General features: G+C 34.0%; 4 protein-coding genes across 6 annotated transcripts in view; 3 read left to right on the top strand and 1 right to left on the bottom strand.

Moving 5' to 3' along the window:
• The window catches only part of zye, a 40,086-nt gene extending 25,805 nt beyond the window's left edge, over positions 1-14,281 (bottom strand). The window contains exons 1-2 of one of the 2 annotated variants that reach the window (XM_065351882.1): positions 14,004-14,281; positions 10,906-10,978 (exon numbers count right to left, since the gene is read on the bottom strand). In XM_065351882.1, the coding sequence (XP_065207954.1) occupies positions 10,906-10,947 (42 nt within the window). In that variant the 5' untranslated portion in view covers positions 10,948-10,978; positions 14,004-14,281. The remainder of the gene's footprint in view (positions 1-10,905; positions 10,979-14,003) is intronic. The other variant, XM_065351881.1, reaches the window with a different exon arrangement.
• Positions 5,701-7,646, top strand: LOC135836833 (probable cytochrome P450 6a13). Its single transcript, XM_065351880.1, has 5 exons — positions 5,701-5,902; positions 5,973-6,238; positions 6,302-6,523; positions 6,619-6,870; positions 7,163-7,646. The coding sequence occupies exons 1-5, from the start codon at positions 5,847-5,849 to the stop codon at positions 7,417-7,419; spliced, it is 1,053 nt and encodes a 350-aa protein (XP_065207952.1). The 5' UTR covers positions 5,701-5,846; the 3' UTR covers positions 7,420-7,646.
• Positions 14,282-17,372: 3,091 nt separating the features above from the next.
• Positions 17,373-19,103, top strand: LOC135836831 (protein roadkill-like). The gene is made up of 2 exons (XM_065351879.1): positions 17,373-17,586; positions 17,730-19,103. Exon 2 carries the CDS (start codon positions 17,833-17,835, stop codon positions 18,661-18,663), a length of 831 nt encoding a protein of 276 aa, XP_065207951.1. The 5' UTR covers positions 17,373-17,586; positions 17,730-17,832; the 3' UTR covers positions 18,664-19,103.
• Positions 19,104-19,682: 579 nt separating this feature from the next.
• LOC135836830 (protein roadkill-like) lies at positions 19,683-21,378 on the top strand. 2 transcript variants are annotated; one of them, XM_065351878.1, is made up of 3 exons: positions 19,683-19,800; positions 19,874-19,991; positions 20,102-21,378. In XM_065351878.1, exon 3 carries the CDS (start codon positions 20,159-20,161, stop codon positions 21,272-21,274), a length of 1,116 nt encoding a protein of 371 aa, XP_065207950.1. In that variant the 5' UTR covers positions 19,683-19,800; positions 19,874-19,991; positions 20,102-20,158; the 3' UTR covers positions 21,275-21,378. The 2 variants fall into 2 exon arrangements, with proteins under 2 accessions (XP_065207950.1, XP_065207949.1); XM_065351877.1 differs by having other exon boundaries at positions 19,758-19,991.
• The last annotated feature ends 1,336 nt before the right edge of the window (positions 21,379-22,714 follow it).

Below are 22,714 nucleotides of genomic sequence, written 5' to 3'. Positions count from 1 at the left end.
TGTAGCATGAAAACAGATTTCATTCCGAACTGAAACCACGACTCATAACTCACATTTTTTCAATTTTGACACAAAAAGTTTTTTTTCTTTTTGAACAAATCAAAATCCAGTATTCTTGGGTACCCTCTAGATATAATTTTTGATAAAATGAAAGCTCGCTAATTCCTCAACCACGAACCCTCAGTACTCATTTCTTCATAAATCCCACCTACACCTACAACACATGTAGAGAATTTCTGATGACAAAATCAACATCCAATGTCATCAACGTTCATCACGATGACACATCAAAATCATCGATGCAATTGCTCTAAATTCTCGTGAAAATTACCATTCTACACCTCCAGTTGAACGAACCAAGATACTTGTAGGTACCCATTGTCGAATGCAAATTAGTAATTAAAAGGGTATTTCAACTTATACGATGATCCGATGATCTATAGGTCGTTGTCGAGCGTAAGAAACGCCCAAAATCAAACAATGATCGGTAATGCACACACGTATCGTAGGTCTATAGTAAAAGTGAGAGTGTTACGATGATGTTGTACAAGTACCCAATCCACTAGTCCTTAGTAACAGACTACGTAATATTTTTCATCTTTAATGTCAATATTCTATAAGCGCATGCATATGTTAGAAGTAAATCAATTACGGTACCATTATTTAAATGTCGCTAAATGGTTCCTAAATTTGGCAAAACTTGATCGTGATGCGCCAATCACCTGCACAAGATATAGGTAAGTCGAAGCCGAAGGGTAAAGTTACATCTGCAGCGATGATACCGTTAGACTGAGGACAGAGTCATACCTAGTACTACGTATGTGGGGCACATTCAAATGCAAATTTAAGTATCACTAAACATTATGCTAATAGCGTGTTTCGGTCCAATAGATCAAACACCTTTCATTGTTACAATCACATGTAACGTAGGTAAGGTACTAGTACGAGTAATACTATAAGGTCTTCAGCAAGTCTAGACTGTAAATTTAGGTAGAACGTCGTTATTAGCGTGCCTAATTATTGTGTACCTACAAATTTTTCTTCTTGCGCAAATATTTCTTACCTACTCGTCATTCGTTTGTTGATGTTGCGATCTCAGCATTGGAGACTTTGCGGCTGACAAAATTAGCTCGATTATTTAGTTAATAGACAAATATTTGCTGAAATTAACATAGTAGATAGTATGTGCGAGAGTGTTAAGTTGGAGTAGGTGATTACCTTTAGGAAACTTCTATTTTGGCCCAGTTTAAGAATGTGGGTTGAGATTTGCAAAATACACATAGGAAGCTAATCAGGGTGTTAAAGCGTTACGAAATTATGATATCATCTTTAATTATTGTCTTCGATATGAGAACAAAAGGGAAATTTGCACTTTCTTTCAGAATTACCTTCAATGAAATTTAGACATTGAAAAATTACCTACGTAATGGTGCGAATTTTCAATGGGAACTGTTGCGAAAATTTGGCAACAGGGTTTGCACCAAATCATGGTCGATTATTTCCTCTCAGTCTTCAGCGGGCATGATGAGACATAAACAGAGAAACTGCAACAAGAAAAGTATCCAAAAGGTAGAGGAATTTTTTAACCTGGCCGAGCTCAATTGAAATAGCACGAAAAAATGCATCGCAGCTACTAAAGCTTCCGGTGCTAAAATGCAATAATTTTGGATTTTTGGTAAATTTTTAAAAGTCATAGGCCCAAAAATACGAAAAAATTAAAATTCCATCACATTGACCTTGAAAGCTGAAATTTTCTATGTGCCCTATTTTACCCCCTCTCTCCCCCCGAATGATTAAAAATAGTTTCGGATCTTTTTGAGCAGTTCTAGAGCCTTCAGCAGATTTTTAAAGATGAATTTCCGCAACATTTTTAACAAAAATTCACGATCTCGTCAAACTTGTAAAAAACAGTCATTTTTCACTATCAACAATTTTCTCATATTGCCAAATTTGCCATTTGCCAACTTGAAATATGGTTGTGGTAGAATTTCAGGAAAAAAAACAGTTCATTCTGAACTGCCCTTCATTCATTGTATTTTTGAGCAGAGCCGAACAACGATCGCGTTTTCATTTTTCAAGGCCTTGTCTTCAAAATAGAAACAAAAGTTTTTCGTCGAATAAAAAATTTAAGCGGACAAAATTTAATAATAATTTTCACAACGCTATGAATAATTTTTTTGTACCTACATAATTTTATAGGTGTAAATTTGCATTTACGTAGCTTTCCAATGAAATAGGTGCGTCCAGTTTGCTATAAAAATGACTTTAACCTTATTTAAATTCTATTTACTTAGGTTACCTACGTAGGTAAGGTACCTACTAAGTAGTAATTTATTTTGATTTTAGCGAGGGTAAAATTTCACGCAAATTATCACAATGCTTATTTCCAAGAGCAAAATACAACAATAAGTTCAGAGTGTTCGTTCGAAATAAGTAGTCTAGAGTTAATTATTTCTCGTTAAAAATGAATCCATTCGTAATCATCGCATTAGTAATTATTTTAAACACTTTCATCTTATATTTGTATTCATTTTTTCAACAATCTTATTCGTTTTTTAATAAGAAACACTTTCCAACGCTTAAACCAAAATTTATATTTGGAAATATCGGTGATACGATACTAATGAAAAAACCTTTAGGGTTGTGTTTTCACGATTTACACAAACAACTGGAACCTCATGCATACGCCGGAGTGTATATAATTCAAAGACCAGCAGTTTTAATTAGGGATCCTGAATTGATTAAAGACATTTTTACCAGAGATTTTGATTTTTTTCGTGATCGTGGGCTCGAATTCAAACAAGGAGAAGAACCATTGCATCATAATTTACTCAGAATGGAAGGTAATTTTCTGTTTACATATTTATACCTAATAATATATTCTGTTGATTATATGTACGTTAAGTATACCTTACGAACTTTCAAAATAATCACAAAAGTTCTCACATAGACCAACTGAGAAAGTTTTACGCTGAAAAGCGAAGTTTGTAATTTTTCACCAACTTGAAACACTTGGTGTACCTCTACCTACATTTTCTAGCTCGATACCTACATAGGTATTCAGAACAGGGCCAACACTTTTTCATTTTTTCGCCATGGTGCAAACTCTAAATGTTCGTAATTTGGTGAAAAGTGAAAATAATTTTTTGTATTGAGGGGGTGGGGTGTCAAACAAAAAACACATAAATCTTGAATACGCAGGAGTGACAGGAATAAAGGAGATGAGATTGCAGCAATCAGCGCTGCATTTTCTATACAAACGCAAAGTTGAAAAGAAAACCTAAATGTTTCAATTTGGTTTGATTTTTCAAATTTTTAATGGACTGGACAAATTTCTGAATTGAACTTGAAAAAATCGATTAATTCCTCAATTTTTAGTGGATTTTCGAAACATCTGAAAATGATTAGGTCTTATCGAGGTTTAAATATTCACATACTTACATATTATTCTGGATTATTAATCAACTGTTTTTTTTTTTTTTTCAAAATAAGTTTTTCGTACTTTGGAATTATTTAGGTAAGTACCTAGGTAATACAAAATATAGTTTCGAACTTCCCATCGTCTAAAATAAGATTTTGAGATCGGTCCAATTTTTCGCGACTTGTTCAAGTACCATACTTACGCAAGAGGCACGTTCCAAAAATATAAAAAATTACTTAATAGATAAGATTTCATTCCACAGGTTTTTCCAAGTTCGAGAAAATCCAAAAGCAGGAACGCAGGGTCAATTTTCAACATAAATTGAATGATTTTTAAAAGAAGAGATGAAAACTGAAACTCAAAAACAATATTCTCATCTACCTCCCCGCCATCACTTCAAAAGTGCCAAAATGTTTAAAATTTATTATTTTAAAGAAAAAAAAACAAATTTTTAAAAAGAATAGAAAAATACAGCGATACCGAAAAATTCCATTAAAAAAATTGAAATAATTTCAATTTACTTAAGGGGTGACTTTTGATTTGTTTTGACATTTTTTTCAAGTTTTTAATTTTTTATACATTCTGCTAAAATTTTAAGTGGTTTTGTGCATTACTGTAGCAAATACGAGTAGGTATCTACTTACATTTTTACAAAAAAATTTAGTTTGGTGATGCCAGATTCAGTACCTAAGAAAAACATTTTGTTTTACAAAGTAGCTGTAACCACGCTTCTAAATTCCTGTAATAAAATATTTCCCCATACTTATTTTGGCGCTAATTTTATAATTTTGATCACAGCCGTTTTGCAATTAAAATTAAAAGTTACACTAATTTACAAATGTTGGTCATATACAAAATAAAGAATGAAAATTATCGTACCGAACGGACGTTTACCGAGAATATGAAGAAGTTTTGCATAATAATTCAATTTCGTTCATTTACTGGGACATATCTATTATCTACTGACGTACTTTACACTTGAACAAATCATAACGGGACTCTTTATTTTAAAAACTGTCAACTTAGAACCAAAATACCACCGGTAGCCTGCGAAGTACTACGATAGGAACTTACGTTTTTCTGGGATTCCCCAGTCCCACCTTGCTGGAGGGTGGGACCAGTTTACTTGGGTAATTGTATGATATCTTACCTACCAAAAATTACCAGAAACCGAAAACTTTTTTACGGCGTAATGTAGTTCGAAAAAAAAACGAAGTAAGTATGACACATTCTATTTTGCTAAAAGTACATAAATTGCTGCCTCCCCTCGCCCCTAAAAAATTGAAAAATGAGAATTATGCACCATATGGGAATTTCCCATTATTGGGTAAATAAAGAGAAAAGAGTATTTGGTGTACGATTTTGAACTTTTATGTGTATTTTCATGATACTTTGCCGGTATTTTTAGCAATTGATTCACCAAAAAAAAAAAATTATTCAATTCGATCGAGAATGATTCAACAAAAAATTATTCAATTCGTTCGCGAATGATTCACCAAAAAATTATTCGATTCATTCGCGAATGATTCACCAACAATTGATCAATTCGTTCACTAAAAATGGATTATTTCGTTAGCGAATGATTCACTTGGAAATCAACCAAGTTGTTCCATTGATTCGCTAAAACTTGTTCAATTCTTTCGCGAATGATTCACTTGGAAATCAACCAAGTTGTATGATTCACCCATCGATATTACACTAAATGGATACCCAGCAAGTCCATTTACCCCGCGTCAACGAACAACGACGAAGCTTAGGGGCTTATCTAGTTATTGATGCGTTTTTTTTCTGCGCATGGTATCTGATTGGTCAATTTTGATTTTGAATTCAAATTTGGTGGCCGCAATAGATCCGCTTAAATTTGAAGTTGATCGCCTCTTCCCCCTTGCAAAACGTTTCGATGGGTATCACTTGCGCCGAACGGATGCACCTCAATAACCTCACCTTTCCCCTGTGAACTTCACGAGCACTGCATTTCCCACCCGCCTCTCTACACGCTGTGTATCCATTTAGTGTAATATCGATGGATTCACCAAAAATTATTCAATTCGTTCGCGAATGATTCATCAACAATTGATTAATTTGTTCATGAATGATTCACTAAAAATGGATTATTTCGTTCGCCAAATGATTCACTTGATTCAATTCACTTCGCTTGAAAACAGATCAATCCCTATTTTGTTTTTTTAAAAAATACTACTACCTACTTGCAGGCGACGAATGGAAAAAAACCAGATGCAAATTAAGCCCATTTTTCACGTTATCCAAAATGAAAACGCTGTTCGAATCGATGCAACAATGTGCCAATATGTTGAAACGAATATTAGATAAAACAAACGGAGAACCTTTCGACATGAAAATACTGTGCGAGCAATACGCAATCGATGTTATCGGAAGTTGAGCTTTTGGAATCAATTTTTCTGCAATGGAAGATCCCAATTCTCCAATTCTAAGAATGGCGAGAAAAATTTTTCAATTTAGGTAGGTATAACCTTTGATCGACCTCCAACCAAATTAAACCATTAATTTAACGAGATTTATATTATATCAGATTTAAAACTATTTTTCGCCACGCCATTCCCCATCCACCGAAACTTTTATTGAAAATGTTCAAACTTTCATACATGGACGAAGAAGTTCAAGATTTCTTTATGACAACAATGAGAAAAGCAATCAACTTGAGGAAACGAAGTCTGAATCCCAGAAATGATCTAGTCACTATATTATTATTCAACAAAAATAGACATATTTCAGAAAATCCGGATTTAGATCAGGAAAAAATGAGTAATGGAGAACACAATGAGCCAATTGAAGAAGGTATTCCACAACACACCTTTGAATGGAGGGTCATCAAAACATAACTTCATTTTTCTGTTTCAGAAACAACAATGGAGTTCAAGGTTGCCCAATGCTATGTATTTTTCGCAGCAGGTTTTGAAACCACTTCTTCGGCATTATCATACCTTATGATGGAACTCGCCCTAAACCGATCCATTCAGAATAAAGTAAGGGAAGAAATCATCGAAATTCTTCAAAAATATAACGGCGAAATAACCAACGACAGCGTAAGGGAGATGACTTATACTGATATGGTTATTTCAGGTAAGTAACACAAAATGAATGAATTTTTAAATGTAAATTTGTCAACAAACCACTAATTTGAGTACCTAATCCTTTTTAAAATAAATATTTTGTAGAAGGTTTACGTCTTCATGCTCCGGCCGTAATTCTGATTAGGAAATGTACGAAAGAATACCAGATACCCAACAGCAAAGCAATCATTCCAGAAAAAATGTTAGTAGTAGCTTCTGTTCTTGGATTACACAAAGATCCGAGATATTACGAAAAACCAGATGAATTCTACCCCGAGCACTTTACCGAAGAAGCAAAAAATAATAGACCATCATGCGCGTATATTCCATTCGGAGAAGGACCTCGCGCCTGTATAGGTAAGATACGTACAGGGTGCCCAGAAATATCGAGTACCCCTAAGAAAGTTTTTCATTAAAAATATAGGTTGGCAACGTGAAATAGATGCATATGATTGGTGGAATGTTATCTCTCCGGTTCAACAACCAATCATGTGCTATCATTATTATCATTCACTGTGACCAACCGAAGTATTTCAGTAGAAGACTTTTTGGGGTACTCGATATTTCTGGGCACCCTGTACATATTTAATAGGCAGCCTTGTGAAATTGAATTTTCAGACGATATTTTATCGATTGCATTCCATAACAGGTGAACGATTTGCTAAATTTGAAATCAAACTCGCCGTCATCCACATGATAAAAGATTATGTTTTTGAAATTTCGCCCAAAATGAAGTTTCCACTGGAGTATGCTCACGATATGAAACTTGGCTTAATGGCTCCTCGTGGTGGTATTTGGTTGCAATGCAAAAAGTACGAAATGCAAAAACCTTTGACTAGCTATACATCGTATGAAGAGAAACTTGATTTACTCGATTTAGATTCACTCGATTCGATGGCTGAATAAAAATATGATTTTTTTATTCTGATGTTTGAGAATATTTGATTTACATGAAATCAGCAGACAGTTTTGATAGATGAGCTGTTTACATTATGAGTAAAGTGTTAATATTATGCCTGAATAATGTATGTATTTGAAAAAAAAATGTCCTTGCATATGAAGCTTTCAGGTTTACTATAGTGCATTTTAAATCTGTTTTTACAAAATAAAATAAAAACAAAGTAAACAACGCGTGTACCTAGTTTTTTTATGACTCAGCATTATTAATTTTTTCATATCATCAAAATATTTCAAATGGTAATTTAATATTTTCAGAAATTTGAATGATTCAAAATAGGTACCCCTATACCTTCTTGAGAGTTAAAATTAATCATATTTCTGCAATTAAAAAGTTAAGGTAGAGCTAAAAGTTGGTGGAAAAAATTTGGAAAAATTACAAACTGAAAATTCATTCATTTTTCGAACAACTATCCATTATTTTGGGTGCTCCTCCTGCTCTTGGGTCAAAAATACCGTAGAATCGATTCTCAATTTCCAAATCAGAAGGGTTTCCACTCAAAAAATCGAAAGTATTTCATAAAGGTGAACTTTTCCTAACACTTTTTGAATTTTATTTCTGCAAAATGAAACGGGTGTATTTTAATACTTACTCTAAACCTTTAAAAATTAGACTCTGTTCGCTTTTATGTACGAACCATGTTTGAATTAATTTTTTTACCAAAATTTTAGAACGTTTCATCAGGAATTAGTACTACGAAATACACCCAAATTTGGTACTGTATTTTAGCTAGATTTGGAGTTGAATTGAATTAGAAAAATTTGAGTGGGGATGACCTTGACCCGAAATCCACTCAATTACGTATAAATTTTCAAGGGAGGGAGAGAAAGTGGAGGGGACTGAAATTGATCAGAAATGTCAACTTAGTTATCAATTGAAAAAAAAATCAGAAGTTGTATAAAAATTTCCAAAAAACAGGAGGTATTCCAGAGCAATTTACCTACAGATGAGAAATCCATTTTTTTTCGTGTTTTTTGACCTTGAAACCCCTTGCGTCATGTCTTCAATCCCTCCAAATTGATCTGGAAAGCTGAAATTCAGCATGTCATTTTAAGAGTGCTTTTGAATGTGCATTTTGATGGTTTCAACACAACAACCCTTCCCACTCCTCTTTTTCCAGTACGAAAAAGGTGGATTTTCGCATCTTGCTCGCTTTTCCACTTTAATGTAAAAATGAATTAACGAAATATTGGTTTACGTCTGCATCCGATGTACGTACAAGATCAACGAAAAAGATTCCGGGGAAATGAGCTGACCAGCAGGAGGCAATTACCTAAATACCCTATTACCATCATTACATTCCCATGGTCTCATCTTTTATATGTATTCCATAAATTCATTCGAATAAAATGTAAATAAAAATAAATTACTACCTATCAATTTTGAAATATTCGAAGTTCAATTTCAAAACCTCGAAAACCGATCACCTTGACCCAACCAGCTTCTGCTGGACGACAAAATCGCCAATCAACAGTTCGATTGAATGATGAACCAAACAAATACAAGTAAGTACATCGATCAATTACAAAATCATTTTAAAAGCTCCATGTCCACTGTCCAGAATTTAAAAACGTACTTTCCAATTAAATTTCGTTCATCTTCGTCTAAAAAAATAACCTATTTGCAGCCGCAAGGAAACCCACAATTACGCACACAGTGATCACGTTTTATCTTTTTGTCTGCTACAAGTGAAGAGTCTGAGTCTAACACCTTGAATATTAAGATAAAAATATTTGTCCACGATTAGGTTGTATTTAGGTACAAAATGCAGTTAGAACTTGAAAAACCGAGTAATTTATCGCAGAATCTGCCTTAGAAATGGTCGCTGGTCGCATAATCGCGTCTGTAGTTCACCTCGCGAATGGTCCATGACAAAAGATGCTGATTCGTAGAAAAAATAAACACCTCGATGTATTTTAAATCGGGTTAACTAGCCATATGTTGTTGGCCTCATATCACACAGGAATCCCAATAGCGATGAATTTTTCCACTTAATTATTTCCTTATTATAATGCGAATCTTCGTCGCACGTAAATCTACGTATCAAAATCCAGTTATTAAAAGCAAAAGTAAGTATTGCATACACCACTACGAGTATTTCTAGTTACCCGGAGACACTATTGATGGCGATCATCCCACGTATTTTATAAGATTCAGTACTTGTAGTGAGTACTTTAAGGTAAAATTGATTATTTTTTTCAACTTTACCACCCATAGTAAGTACTTTCGCTTTTTTACGATCGTAACAGCTGTAGTATTAGCCGGTTCGTCGGTGAACGAACTTTTCTCTCAAGGTCAAACTTTTTCTCATTTTGTCATCGTTCGGACCAATGTACAGTTTCCTCAGACAAGAAGGAAAAACGTCCGAGTACAACACCTCGAACCGGTTCCTTCATTTTGAAATATTACCATCAAAACGAGTCGAAAACAGATAAATATCTCGAGTAAAAGAAAGTTATCTGATCTACGATCCGTCATCAAATCAGCATAATATTTCTAGAGATGGAATTAATTTGATTGATTTTTTATTGCATAGTTCTGAAGGGTAAAAAATCAATCTACAAAAGAACGAAAATTAGATAATCATGTTCCTAATCAAGTTTTCAATCTGAAGATTTGAAAAAAAAATTGAAAGTTTTTGAAGAGAAATATGGGATTTTTAATTTTGAAAATTTCAAAAGGAACCATCTCTTCCCCTCCCCTTTAGTGAAGTTACATTTTTTTGATTCATTTTTTTTAATTTTCAGATTGAACACTTAATTGGGATTCTGACAAGGTCGATCACCTTTGAAAAAAGGTCAAAAAATTAGCTACCTACCTATGTTTTTAAATTCCTAATCAAGTTTTCAATCTGGAGATTTGAAAAAAAAATTCAAAAATGTATTTTCACCAAAGGGTCTGAGAAGAGTTGGCTCTCTTTGAAATTTTCCAAAATTAGAAATTACAAGTTTCTCTTTAAAAACGTTCAAAATTTCGTAAATCTGTCAAGTCAATGACCTTCGAAGAAAAGCCAATTTGGTCAAGGATAGACTCATTTTGAGGGCAATATATCGAAAAAAATACCACTTTTGAGAGTCTTTCTGTAAGTCTGCCTTCAGACCACGTGTTCAAAGTGGACTAGAAATGAAGTTTTGAATTTAAACAACCATTCAAGAACAAATTTGAATTCAAGTATAAACTAAGAGCCCCAAAGGCTGCCAAATATTAAACTTGGAGCTTAAAAAAGAAAAAGAACAACTTTCAAAGCATTTTTAAAAATTTATCCACCTCATTACATCACACACAAAAGCTGACCTCAGCATTTCAAACATTCCGCAAACATCTCATCACACCACAAATCATTGAAACGATGCCAACTCCTTAAACCCTATTCTAAGGCTACCTGATACAAAAACAATCCCCAACCAAATTAAAAAAATTTAAAAAAAACTCACCTGGAGTAGCAGGGCTGCCAATACGAAGAATGGCAACCACATGGTTGCCTACTGCGAGAAGTTGTTTCTATTCCTGCAACACAACACAGAGAGGAAAAAAATCAATGATGTAATCTCGATAATCATCATGGCGAATTCATCGCGATTACCATAAATTAATACATTTATGAGCGAGTCATAACCAAGTACTTAGGGCCTGATGCATCTTCATTAGTGTTCTACTAATACCTACACTCTACACTCTTCATTAGTCGAGTATTTTGTAATCTTATACGCGAAAAAAAAGGCATCTTTGCGGTTTTTACGACCGCTGTTGGCATATTTCTGACAAGTATGCTACCGGCATTCGATCAACGAACGACGTGTAGTAACAACAACACTACTGAAAGATCGTTTGTTTCGTTTTAATTTCGTCTCTCGCTCCATGTAACCTTTCTCACGGAAATACCTTTAATTTTTTGTACAAAAATAGAAAGCTCTTTATTGTTTGGTACAATGATACAGAGTATTTTAACGCCTTGATTTATGATTTAATTAGGAACCCGCGTCCGCCCGCACTCGCTCGTGCCAAAATTCGTTTCGTATTGCACCGAAATTAACTTAATTATTTAATGAAGCTCGAAGCTGTAACTTGTGTTGTACAGAGCACATGTACATACATATATGTAGGTGATGCTCTTAGCCTACACTTGGTGGAGAGGGAAACGCGGAGGGAAGTCGAGTTGTGTCTGTCTTTACAATGACCGGCGTAATGAAGTATTATTCAATAAAGCTGCGTAACTAGATCAATTCATGAATGAATGAATAAATGAACGAGGGGAGAGCTGGGACTGGAGAAGAGGGGATGATGTAATTTTATGCGTCATCGAAGTGAGCTGTTTACAAATGAAGACCACACGGAAAGAACCAGACAAGACGAAAATTTTCAAAATGAGTTTAGGGTCGAATTAAATGCACACTAAAGAGAAAAAAATATAGTCCATTTGGATTTTGAAAAAATTTGATTTTTTGTAGTAAAAATGGCCTTTAAAAAATAGAGGAGGTGAGAGAAATGAGCTGAGACCAAATCTGAGGCAAAAGGAAGAAAATTTCAACATCATTATCTAATTTAGAATGCGAAGATTTTTCATTGTCATTATAATAATCATTTTTCATCAATTTTTCGGTTTTTTGCCTGATTTTTTCGCGAAGAGAGTGCCATTAATTTCCATACAGGGGTTTGAAACTTCCATCAATGACGCCAATCTGTCTGCCAAATTAACCACACTGCTGTCATTGTATACCAAAAATTGAGAACATATTTTTCTTCAGGGAAAAATTGCATGTCACAATTTCGAGTTCGGTGTAACCTTCACCAAATGCTCGATTTTTTTAAAATGTGCCTCATCTAAAAGATGGAAGGAGTAAGAGTTTATGAACTTCCAAATATCAAGTTTTTGATTATGGTGTTTGATTTCAAGGTGAACCAAAAAAATGTCTGCTAGGAAAATAGCCTACCTCTAAAATTAAAGGTGCTGCAAAGGAATTTTTCACAGCACATTCGAATTTTAATAATTTATTGAATCTGGCTCCTTCAATTTCGTAATACTTATGCAATTTCATAAAATGACATTGTTTGCTTGCTTCACGAAGCTACCCATGGATGTGCCTTTCAAAGTTGACGAATTTCAATTTTCAAACATTTTAAAGGATTTTCTAAATAAATTTCTCTTGAAAAAAATTAAATTGCTTGCACTTCCTTCAATTTGAGAGATAGACTGTTTTCAAAAAAGACCTTTTTTGTTCGTAATACCAAAAAGTTGGACCAGAAACAGTTATCAGGAAATTAAAATTCTGCCTGCCTTATTTCCGGGGTAAGTATACGTTTCCGAAAAGGGGAGTTTTCAATTCTCCAAAAATCAATCGCACGCTTCCCCCCCTCCCCACCGGTCTGAACTCTCGTTAGTGTCATTTAACATGATCAGAACATTTGAAGAAAATTGAGAATAACGAGTGAGATTTCAACAGTATATAATTTTCTGAGCCTTCGAGGGCACCAAGTTGTAATCAAGCATCACTGAGTTTCCATATCAATAATTATCAATTTTTTTGAATTTTATCCTCCACTACTTCAGTAGGTCCTCCCCTCCCATCGATAATTTTTAAATTATAATAAATTGAAAATGTCTCAAAAATTGTAAATTATTCATCGAGGGGATAGGCTCATCAAATGCTCTAGGTATTCAGATAACGCTATACCGATCTGTTTTCATTATTTTTCGGTAGAAAAAATTTCAGTCAATCAGTAAACCATATTTACAAAACAAAAATTCCAAATATCACCGAATTAATATAAAATCAAATTTCAATTAGGAATTTGAAGAAGGAGGTCGAACGAACTCGAAACCAATGAGAAAATTTATCAAAAATAGTAAAACATGAAAAAATTATGGAAATTGATAAAGAAAATCAAAATGTTGACGCATATTACTTTAATTTCAGCAGGTCTGAAATGCAAACGAGCTCTTGAATAAGGTCAAAAAACATTGACTAGAAATTATAGAAAATTACCATGCACTTGAAAAAATCGTCATACATAATTGAATTCATAATTTCCACGTGTTAGGGTATGTGAACAAACGTAGGAAGAAATTAATTTGAAAATAAAAGTGAGGAAAAAAATTTTGATACCTTGAGAAAGTGTGGAACGGGAAAAATTGGCGCCAAACAGTTCAAATTTATGATTGTAAGTTGAAAAAAAAGAGAGATAGGTTGTAATGTAAGGTTCTATGCAAAACAAAAATTTTAATAACCACTAAAAATGTACAAAGAAGAGAAAACTTTTAGAAACGTAGAAATAAAAATTCAAAAAAAAAACTAAAATACTTCATTTTTCAAAAAAAAAGAAAAAAATACAAAAAAAACAAAAGCATTAGGAAACCCAAAAACAAGAAAATAGTCACAAATTCAAATTGAAAAATTAAAAACTAAAAAAAATTTAACACAAAAAAAAAGTCACATTTCAGAGCAGCGAATTATGCAATAAAATATTTTTTCTCAAAATAATAAAAACTCGATTAAAACACCATACAAACGGTAAAATCACAAATATTTCAGACCTTTTTATCCACAAAAGCACTCATTTAGCGTCGTAACATTTGAAAAAAAATCACAAAACAAAAAAAACTCACCTAAAAACGCCGGTATGCACCAAACACAAACACATAAAACCCCAATAAGAATAAAATAATATATTTAAAGAACAAACGCCGGTCGCAATCACGCACTAGGCAGACATTCAAATTACAAGATAAGTGAAAGTATTTATATGGGTGAAGGGGCACGTCGAAGACATGTGGGGAACATCTTCATCCCAGGAGGGGCTAATACGTTCGACTAGTTCAAGTGCCCTTTAAAATTGCTCCCCCCGTTGATTATGTAATCTTCATCTCAGTCCATAAGATATTCGCCGACGAGATGGAGCAGGTTGTAACGAGACGTCGATATATTGTTGTTTGGTATAGGATGGTACTGGTACAACCCGCCCACCTACAGGTTTGTCTTCTTGTATATTATACTGCTTGCAATAGATTTAGATACCCATAGGTATGCAGAGATGAGGAGCGTATTTTGACCAATTTTTTTTCTTCACGTTTTTGGTTCTCATTTGATATGGAATATTAATAGTTTTCAAGGTGAACGAATAGATTTTAATGGAAATATTTTTGGAACTGAGAAAAAATGACGAAGACGGTTGACGAGCCCGCAGCTGCAGGGTGTTGTTTCGGGTCAGGTTTTTATTCGTTCGACTTCCTTTTTTATGTAAAATTTTTAATGAGTAATGATACTTTGTGGAGGTGTTGTTTCGCGTATGAACGATGATTCAATAAAAATCTAACGATAAAAGATTATCGCGAATTTATCTTATTTAACGAGTATTGTAGATAGAGACAGTAGAGCAAAACTGTGAAATTCATTCTACCTACTTGAAATCATTAGGGTACAAAAAAACATATTGGAATAGGTATGGTATGTGGCTGAGCAATTTAATGATATCCCTGTCATTAACCTTTTCCAAGTTGTTAGTCTCCGTTTAAACATTGATGGCATATCAAAGTAAATACACAATTAGTTCTGACGATAAATTCAATCTGGAATCAAATTACCAAAACGAATCGTCGGTATACCAGTCACTAAATCACTATTTATCTACAAAAATATTCCATTATAAATATTGCCAAATTTTACCCACACTATACATATTAAATATTTTTCAGTATTTTAGAAATGGTTATCTTTTTCTTCACATACACAAAAAAAAAATGAGAAAAAATACCAAGATGCAAAGTAGTTAAACGGATATTACTAATTCAAAATACCTGGTTCTTAAAAAAAAGTACAAAACAGTACTTGAAAAACAATACAAAAATATAATTTAAAAAATAACAACAAATGAGATTAATTCCATCGGATAACTGAATAAAGGAAACACCCTAGTCAAAACTTGATGTAATTCGATCAAATCTATCCATCAAAAAAGCAACATGTTGGTAGGTATGCACAAAAAAAGTAAAAAACAAACGATATTAATATTTGGCAGGATGAAGAAGTCGTAAAACATTTCAAGATAAAAACGATGAGACTTTGAATGCATTTCTTTCGCTAACACATGAACCAGTCACCTAAATTTTCTAAAAATAATTCCATTTAATTGAAAAAAATAATGAGAACATTTCGCCAAGTTTCAATTTCTTGTCACTTTTTTTCACCTTGAAGGTTAATTATGCAACAAGTACACCTTAAACGTATAGCTGATGATTACCTATAGGATTTTATTGGGCTATTTAAAATGAGTAAACCTAACGTAAGAAGAAAGTGACGAAAATCAATTCTACGTTTTATAGGAACTTAATGAAGAAAGGATCGAATACATAATTTAAATCTGAAAATCAGTATCGAAACGTTTGCTTGATCAGTAGATTAGTAGAGCACCCACCAGTCACATTGTTTCCAAGTCAAAAGAATCGACAACGTCGAATTGTGTATCACGTATGTAGAATTATAATTACGAATACCTACCTACACCAGGTAGGTACATCGACAACAGAAAAATTGACATATGTACCTGCCCACAATATAAATACCTAATACACTCGAAATGTTTAATAAATTTATGTAAATATAGAATATTAATTAATTTCAAAGAATAAATTGCTATGTTGCCAATTCTCCTTCGACGTTTCAGATCTATTAAAGTATCATCACATGAATAAATTTACACAATTAAGAAAAATGATTCGCTAAAATTGATCGAATCGGCTTTTCTTGGAAAATTCGAAGTAAAATGAAAAAATACTAATTAATTAACTTTACCAAAGAAATTTCACGAATTTTAAATTGATTTTTTCCAAATTTTTATGAATTTTTTAGCAATTTTTTTTGTGATTACCTAACAATGTTTTGGTGCTTTTACTCGATTTTAGAAGTAGTTTCAATATTTTACTCAACTTTGCAAAATTTTACTGAAATTCTATAACTACTTACTGTGTGCTAATTTATATTTTATATCAATTTTTAATGTTATAAAAAACCATATGAACCAAAATCGAACGTATTGGTTTTTTGGATGAGGAAAAACCGGCCAAATAATTAGGTAGGTAGGTACATCCAAATGTGTACATAAGTACCTATACCTATTTCAAACTATCAAATAATATCAACATTGGAAATTAGCATAGAACCCATTTGAAATTAAGAGATAATTTTACCCAAAGGTCAGAACCGGAACTGAACCAAACTGAACTGAACCCACAACTTTGCTGCACGTTAAATCCAAACCCAACCCTAAACTTAAATTTTTAAGAATGTAGATTGTAAACCCAAAACTTAACCCTGACACTAAACTCAATTGAGTTAACGACCCACCCTGATAAAATTCCAGAGAAGATTGAAAAAAATAATTATGGAGAAAAGTTTTTTGACCAAAACCAACCAAAGTACTTATCTACCTATCACGTGAAACCAGGGCTTCAAACCCGAACGTTTTCGGGTACGGGTATCGGGTACGGGTACAGATTTATTTCTCAGAGAATCGGGTACGGGTATCGGGTACGGGTATGAAAATTTTAAACGTTCGGGTACGGGTACGGGTTCGGGTATTTTAGGTGAAATACCCGAACTGTACCCGATCTATCGGGTATTTTCGGGTATTTGGGTTCAAAATAGTCTCTATCGGGTACGGGTACAGGTTCGGGTATTCCTCATTTCATTTTTCGGGTACGGGTACGGGTTCGGGTACCAAAATTGTTGGATTTTTGTTCGGGTATTCGGGTATTCGGGTACGGGTACGGGTACGGGTTTGAAGACCTGCGTGAAACTGAAAGTAAAGGTAGGTAATGGGTAAACGGGGGTGCTTTACGTTATCAATTAGGCATGGTGCGCAATGCGCATGCGCAGACTTGAACAGGATCACATCACACGTGTTTACAAAGGATTCTTCTGTAACGTCGACGTTCTGTAATCAAGTCTTGATCACATCAATGAAAATTCGATTCAAAATACCAATTTTTATCAACATGCGATCAACATAAATATCAAGTACGGAGTGTGATGGCATTTTTGGCGTACATGTGGATAATTCAGGAATAATTTTTGAACTGATTCAGGATTATTGGCTTTCACTGATAAAGAATTTATAGGAAGGTAAGACTGCGTTGCATCGTCTATTCATGTCTACGATTTAATTTTCTTTTTATGTGGATGTGCTTGTGCTTTACTGTGTAATTCAATTCAATTTATATCTAATTCAACAACTCACATCTTATTTCACATTTTATTTTCCACAGAAATCTCAAGCTTCACTACCAGTGCCTGATATCATCAACACCAACGCTCAATTTTTCAACAAAAAGCGTGTGGCAATTGTAGCATTGTTCACTAATTAACTAGATGTCAGTGTCAAATATGAGAAAGAACGATCATCATAATATTCCAGTATTGGGTCCAAATGGAACTATTGTAGAAAATTGGTCCAGTATTTCACCCAAGATCGCCAAAGTAAATTATGTTTGGATAATCAACTATTACAGTTTCTACCACAAAAATGGAGAACAGCTTCGCTCTCCGATATTTACTGCGACTGCCAACAATCGATGCATGTGGTTTCTACAGTTGTGCTTCGGCAATGACGAATTCATTGGAATTGATATTATTCTGGATCGTGCCAGCGAATGCAACAAGGTATTCGCGAAATTCACCGTATCTATTTTGGATAACGAACGAAAGCAACTAGTTACAAAATACAGTCAGACTTGCGAATTCGATGGAATCAGAGGAGATTATTGGGGATTCAAGAAGTTCGTGTGCAAAAGTCATCTCTCCGATCTCGATAAATTCGCACCAGACGACAAATTGACGATTTATTGCGAAATTACTTTTTCTGAACTTGAAGATCTGGTCGAAAATTCAGATCAAATCGACTCCGCTTGGTTCCAGCCAAAAGTTCCAGTAAATGATCTTTCCGAAGACTTGAAACGATTTTACACGAGTCAGCATCTTACGGACGTTGTAATATCAGTGAAAGGAAAATGCTTCCCAGCTCACAAAGTCATCTTGGCGGCGCGTAGTTCTGTGTTTTCAGCCATGTTCACCCACGATACGAAAGAAAACCAAAGCAATCGCGTTGACATTACAGATATCGATGAAAACATAGTAGAAGAAATGTTGTATTACATGTACACCGGAAACATTCATGATTTAGATAATTCGGCTGAAGGATGACTGATGGTAGCCGATAAATATGAAATGGAAGGCTTGAAAGCTAAAAGCGAAGATGCGCTGCTGAAGAAGTTGACCGTTCAAAACGCAGTGGATAACTTGGTACTCGCAGATTTTCATCACGCTGATAAATTGAAATTGAAAACGATTAGTTTTATAGTTGCGAAATCGGTCGAAGTTATGCGTACGAAATCGTGGAACGATATTGTCCTGTCACATCCTCATTTGGTCAATGAAGTATGCAGAGCTCTGTCGCATCAGTTAGCGTTATATTCGTGAATTTCTGCGATGACGATATTTTTATTATTTTTTAATGTTTTTTTTTCAAGGCCTTTTTTCGATTTTTGATTTTTTTGTTCAACTTTTTTTTTATACTGTAATGTGCTTCTGCAGATTTATTGGCAGATACCTATTAAATTATTTTACTTGGTTGTAATTCTTTACTTTTGTACTTTTTACTGGCGGAAAAGTACTTATCAATACACCCATACCTATACGAGCGTCCCATACCTAGTCATTTAAATTTTAAATAGGCGTAATAGAGTTATCTCTCTGTACGTAGGTGTAACAATATTGATATTGGTTCAAATTTGAATATCAAATGGAAATAATATTTTACAACCTTCGTGAATCCCATCGCATTCTCGATTCAAATGAGTACTTTTATCGTATGATGCGCCATGGCGTTCAAAACAACACGAATAGACCAGCCTATGTATGAGGAAAAATTTAAATCAACAGGTAGTTTTGTATTCGTCTTGGCTTTTCTTTTCTCTGGTAGAGGTTATCATTACTTACAGCGAAAAAGAGTACCTCATACCTACACTAGAAGAAAAATCAATGGGAAAAAATCGGCTCGGTTCACAAAATTTACATTTTATTTTGACGTAAACGTGATCAAAAAAATATATTCATTATTTTCATAATCAAACCTTTGACTATCACTCAAAGTCTCAAAGAATCAAACGATTCTGTTGATTCTGAGTTCACTTATGACTTTTGAGTTTTGACTTGTTCGTTTGTGTTTTTTTTTCATCTGATAGACTTGGGTTGTGATTTGGTTGGGTGTTTTATCACCACGCATGCGCAGATCAACAGCAACAGATTTGGATTTCTACTGAAACTGATAAGAAAGTTGAGGTTGAACGTTTCTTTTCCTAATTTTCTATCTCATTGATGATTGATTTACTAATTTTTCATTTAAATTTCGCAGTGTTTATCGTATAGTTTGACAGAGATACCAGAAACTCGTAATTTACAAATTTGTTTGACCCTTTTTCCCTAAAAGTCACTTGAATTTGGTCTAGTCAACTGATAAGCAACTAACAGAGGTAAGGGTAAGACTGCATTGTATATGACATAGATTTTCATTTTGTTTTCATGTACTCGACTCAGACATTCAGTTCATCAATGATTTTTTTTCACACCTGATTTGTTACAGGAATAGTCATCACATGCTGACACAAAAACTACCACAATTACCACAAGTTAACCTGCCATGCCCAACACGAAAAATAACTGCTGCATTCCACTGATGGGTCCAGATGGAGATATCGTTAGAAACTGGTCCAGTATTGAACCCAAAGTAGATATGGCGACTTATATATGGATAATTCACCGTTACAGTTTCTACGAACAGAATGGAGAAGATCTGCGCTCACCGCTATTCACTGCGCCTACCAATGACCGATGTAAATGGTACTTACAGTTGAAATTCAACAATAAAGTTGGTGAAAATAAAAATTATATTCAAATACGAATAGGTTTGGATCCTGCCGGTGAATGTAAAAAAGCATTTGCTGAACTTAGTATGTTTCTTTTGAATGAAGAACGAAAAAATCCTTTTGAAAGAACTGGTAAAGATCCTAGAAAATTTGAATGTGGAATCAAAGCTGATTGGGGATTTGCAAAGTTCATTACAAAAGCTAGTCTTCGTTCAACACACGAGGAATTCTTACGAAACAACAAATTAACGATTTACTGTAAAGTAACTTTTTCCGAAGAAGAGGATTTCAATAATAGTTCGAATATAATAACGGAATCGTCGCAAATTCGGCAGCGCGTTGTGAATGATCTATCTGAAGATTTGGGGCGTTTATACAAAGATGGACATCTTACTGACGTTACGTTATCAGTGAACGGAAAACATTTCCAGGCTCACAAGAATATTTTATCGGCGCGCAGTTCAGTATTTTCAGCCATGTTCAAACACGATACAATAGAAAATCAAAACAATCAAGTTGATATCGTAGATATAGACGAAGAAATAATGGAAGAAATGCTTTATTACATGTATACCGGAAATGTTCATAATTTAGATGGTATGGCTGAAAGATTACTGAAGGCAGCTGATAAATATGAAATAAAAGGCTTGAAAGCTGTATGCGAAGATACGTTATTGCAGAATTTGGCTGTTGAAAACGCAGTTGATTACTTGGTGTTGGCAGATTTTCAAAATGCTCATGATTTGAAATTAAACGTAATCAGTTTTATAGTCGAGAAATCAACCGAAGTTATGCGTACAAAAGCATGGGACAATTTGGTCCCGTCGAACCCATATTTGATCGACGAAGTTTGCAAAGCTTTATCGCTTCAACGTCGATTATCGTTATAGTTATATGTAGTATAGCTGCCTTTTGAACGGATGAAGCTTCTCTGTTTTTTGCATTTTTATACTTTCATAGATTCATTTATACGAATAAACCATGTTTTATGTTGTTTAGTTTTCATTATTTTAAAAATTTTTTTCAGCTCAGGAAAAAATCCACGAGCCTTTCAACTAGTTACATCTATTTTACTTCTTCTAATTCCCTTTGGTTCAACTGTTGACAACAAATGAAAATAATATGTATCTTTACGACTCTTCGCAATTCCAATGTTTCATTTTCGATTCAAATTATGCAACTCAGGTGCAAGAAATTGATCAATACTTTTATGCGCAAAATTCCAATATAGCACCAATCAAGGTTTACGTTTTAGAAAAAAAATCCATATCCACAGGTAGTTCCCAATTCGTGTCGACTTTTCAATATGGTTATTATTACTTAATATTAAAAGAAGGCAGATCGATTAACCGAAAACACGTTCAGACCACGTTTATCCATTTAAACGTGACCACCCGGTTACAACGGCGAAGATAATTTACAAACATGCCCAGATAGGCTATACCTATCCTATACCATCCAACTATAATAATCCAACTCATCTCGCTAACCAGGCAATGAATTTGTTTCGCATTTTACATCCATCGAACCGTTATTAAGCGTACTTAAAATTTAGCACATTACTAGAAATTATTCACGTTGTTATAATCGACGGTGATCGATGAACACGATACTTACGACCTCGAAAAATGCTCAATTTCCGTAGACAATCAGGTAGCTATATTGAATGGTAAATTTACGTTGTAATGGGGTTGATTAATGTACACGTAAATCGATATGCCTGCATTAATGGGGAAATATTCAAAAAGATTAATCCCTTTTAGAAGACACAAAGAACTAAATCCAAAAATATAGTCTAAGGGGTCATAAATCTTCCAGAGTTTGCTGATCTTTTAACAAAGTTCACTGAGAACGTTAAAGAATCGAATAAATTCAAGGTCGTGTCCTTGAACAAAACTTGACTTCATTTTTAGGAAATTATACCCATCAGTAGGTGATTTAAAACATTCATCATAGCTTTCGTTGGTTAACTAAAAAAATGCATTATGCAACGAACGCGCGCACGTTACTTGAAATAGGAATAAACGAATTTTTGCAAACGAAATAATTGGAATTGTCATCGTGAAAACTTTCACTTTGAATATTTTGAAACTTCACTTTCGACTTCGAGTTTCGACGAGACTTCGAACACCTCCGTAACAATGTAGCAAATATTATACACGAATGATTGTGTAAATACAATATTAATGAGATATTAACGGGGCCGTAGCCTTCAGCAATACGCTTTTTTAAGCGTCAAATGGTAAGCAGAGTACTCATTGTCGATTCTTTTCTTATTCTGTGCAAACGCTAAATGAATTTATCAACTTTGGAAACAACGATGCGTTCGT

Source organism: Planococcus citri, chromosome 2, assembly GCF_950023065.1.
Source record: "Planococcus citri chromosome 2, ihPlaCitr1.1, whole genome shotgun sequence".
NCBI lineage: Eukaryota > Metazoa > Arthropoda > Insecta > Hemiptera > Pseudococcidae > Planococcus > Planococcus citri.
This window is presented reverse-complemented; position numbering and strand designations above follow the sequence as displayed.

Excerpts from the sequence above, each read along its gene's own strand:
- LOC135836833 (XM_065351880.1), top strand. The coding sequence starts at position 5,847 with ATGGAAGATCCCAATTCTCCAATTCTAAGAATGGCGAGAAAAATTTTT. Across the intron at positions 6,239-6,301 it reads CAATGAGCCAATTGAAGAAG|AAACAACAATGGAGTTCAAG; the intron begins GTATTCCACAAC and ends TTTCTGTTTCAG. Across the intron at positions 6,871-7,162 it reads AGGACCTCGCGCCTGTATAG|GTGAACGATTTGCTAAATTT; the intron begins GTAAGATACGTA and ends ATTCCATAACAG.
- LOC135836831 (XM_065351879.1), top strand. The coding sequence starts at position 17,833 with ATGTCAGTGTCAAATATGAGAAAGAACGATCATCATAATATTCCAGTA.
- LOC135836830 (XM_065351878.1), top strand. The coding sequence starts at position 20,159 with ATGCCCAACACGAAAAATAACTGCTGCATTCCACTGATGGGTCCAGAT.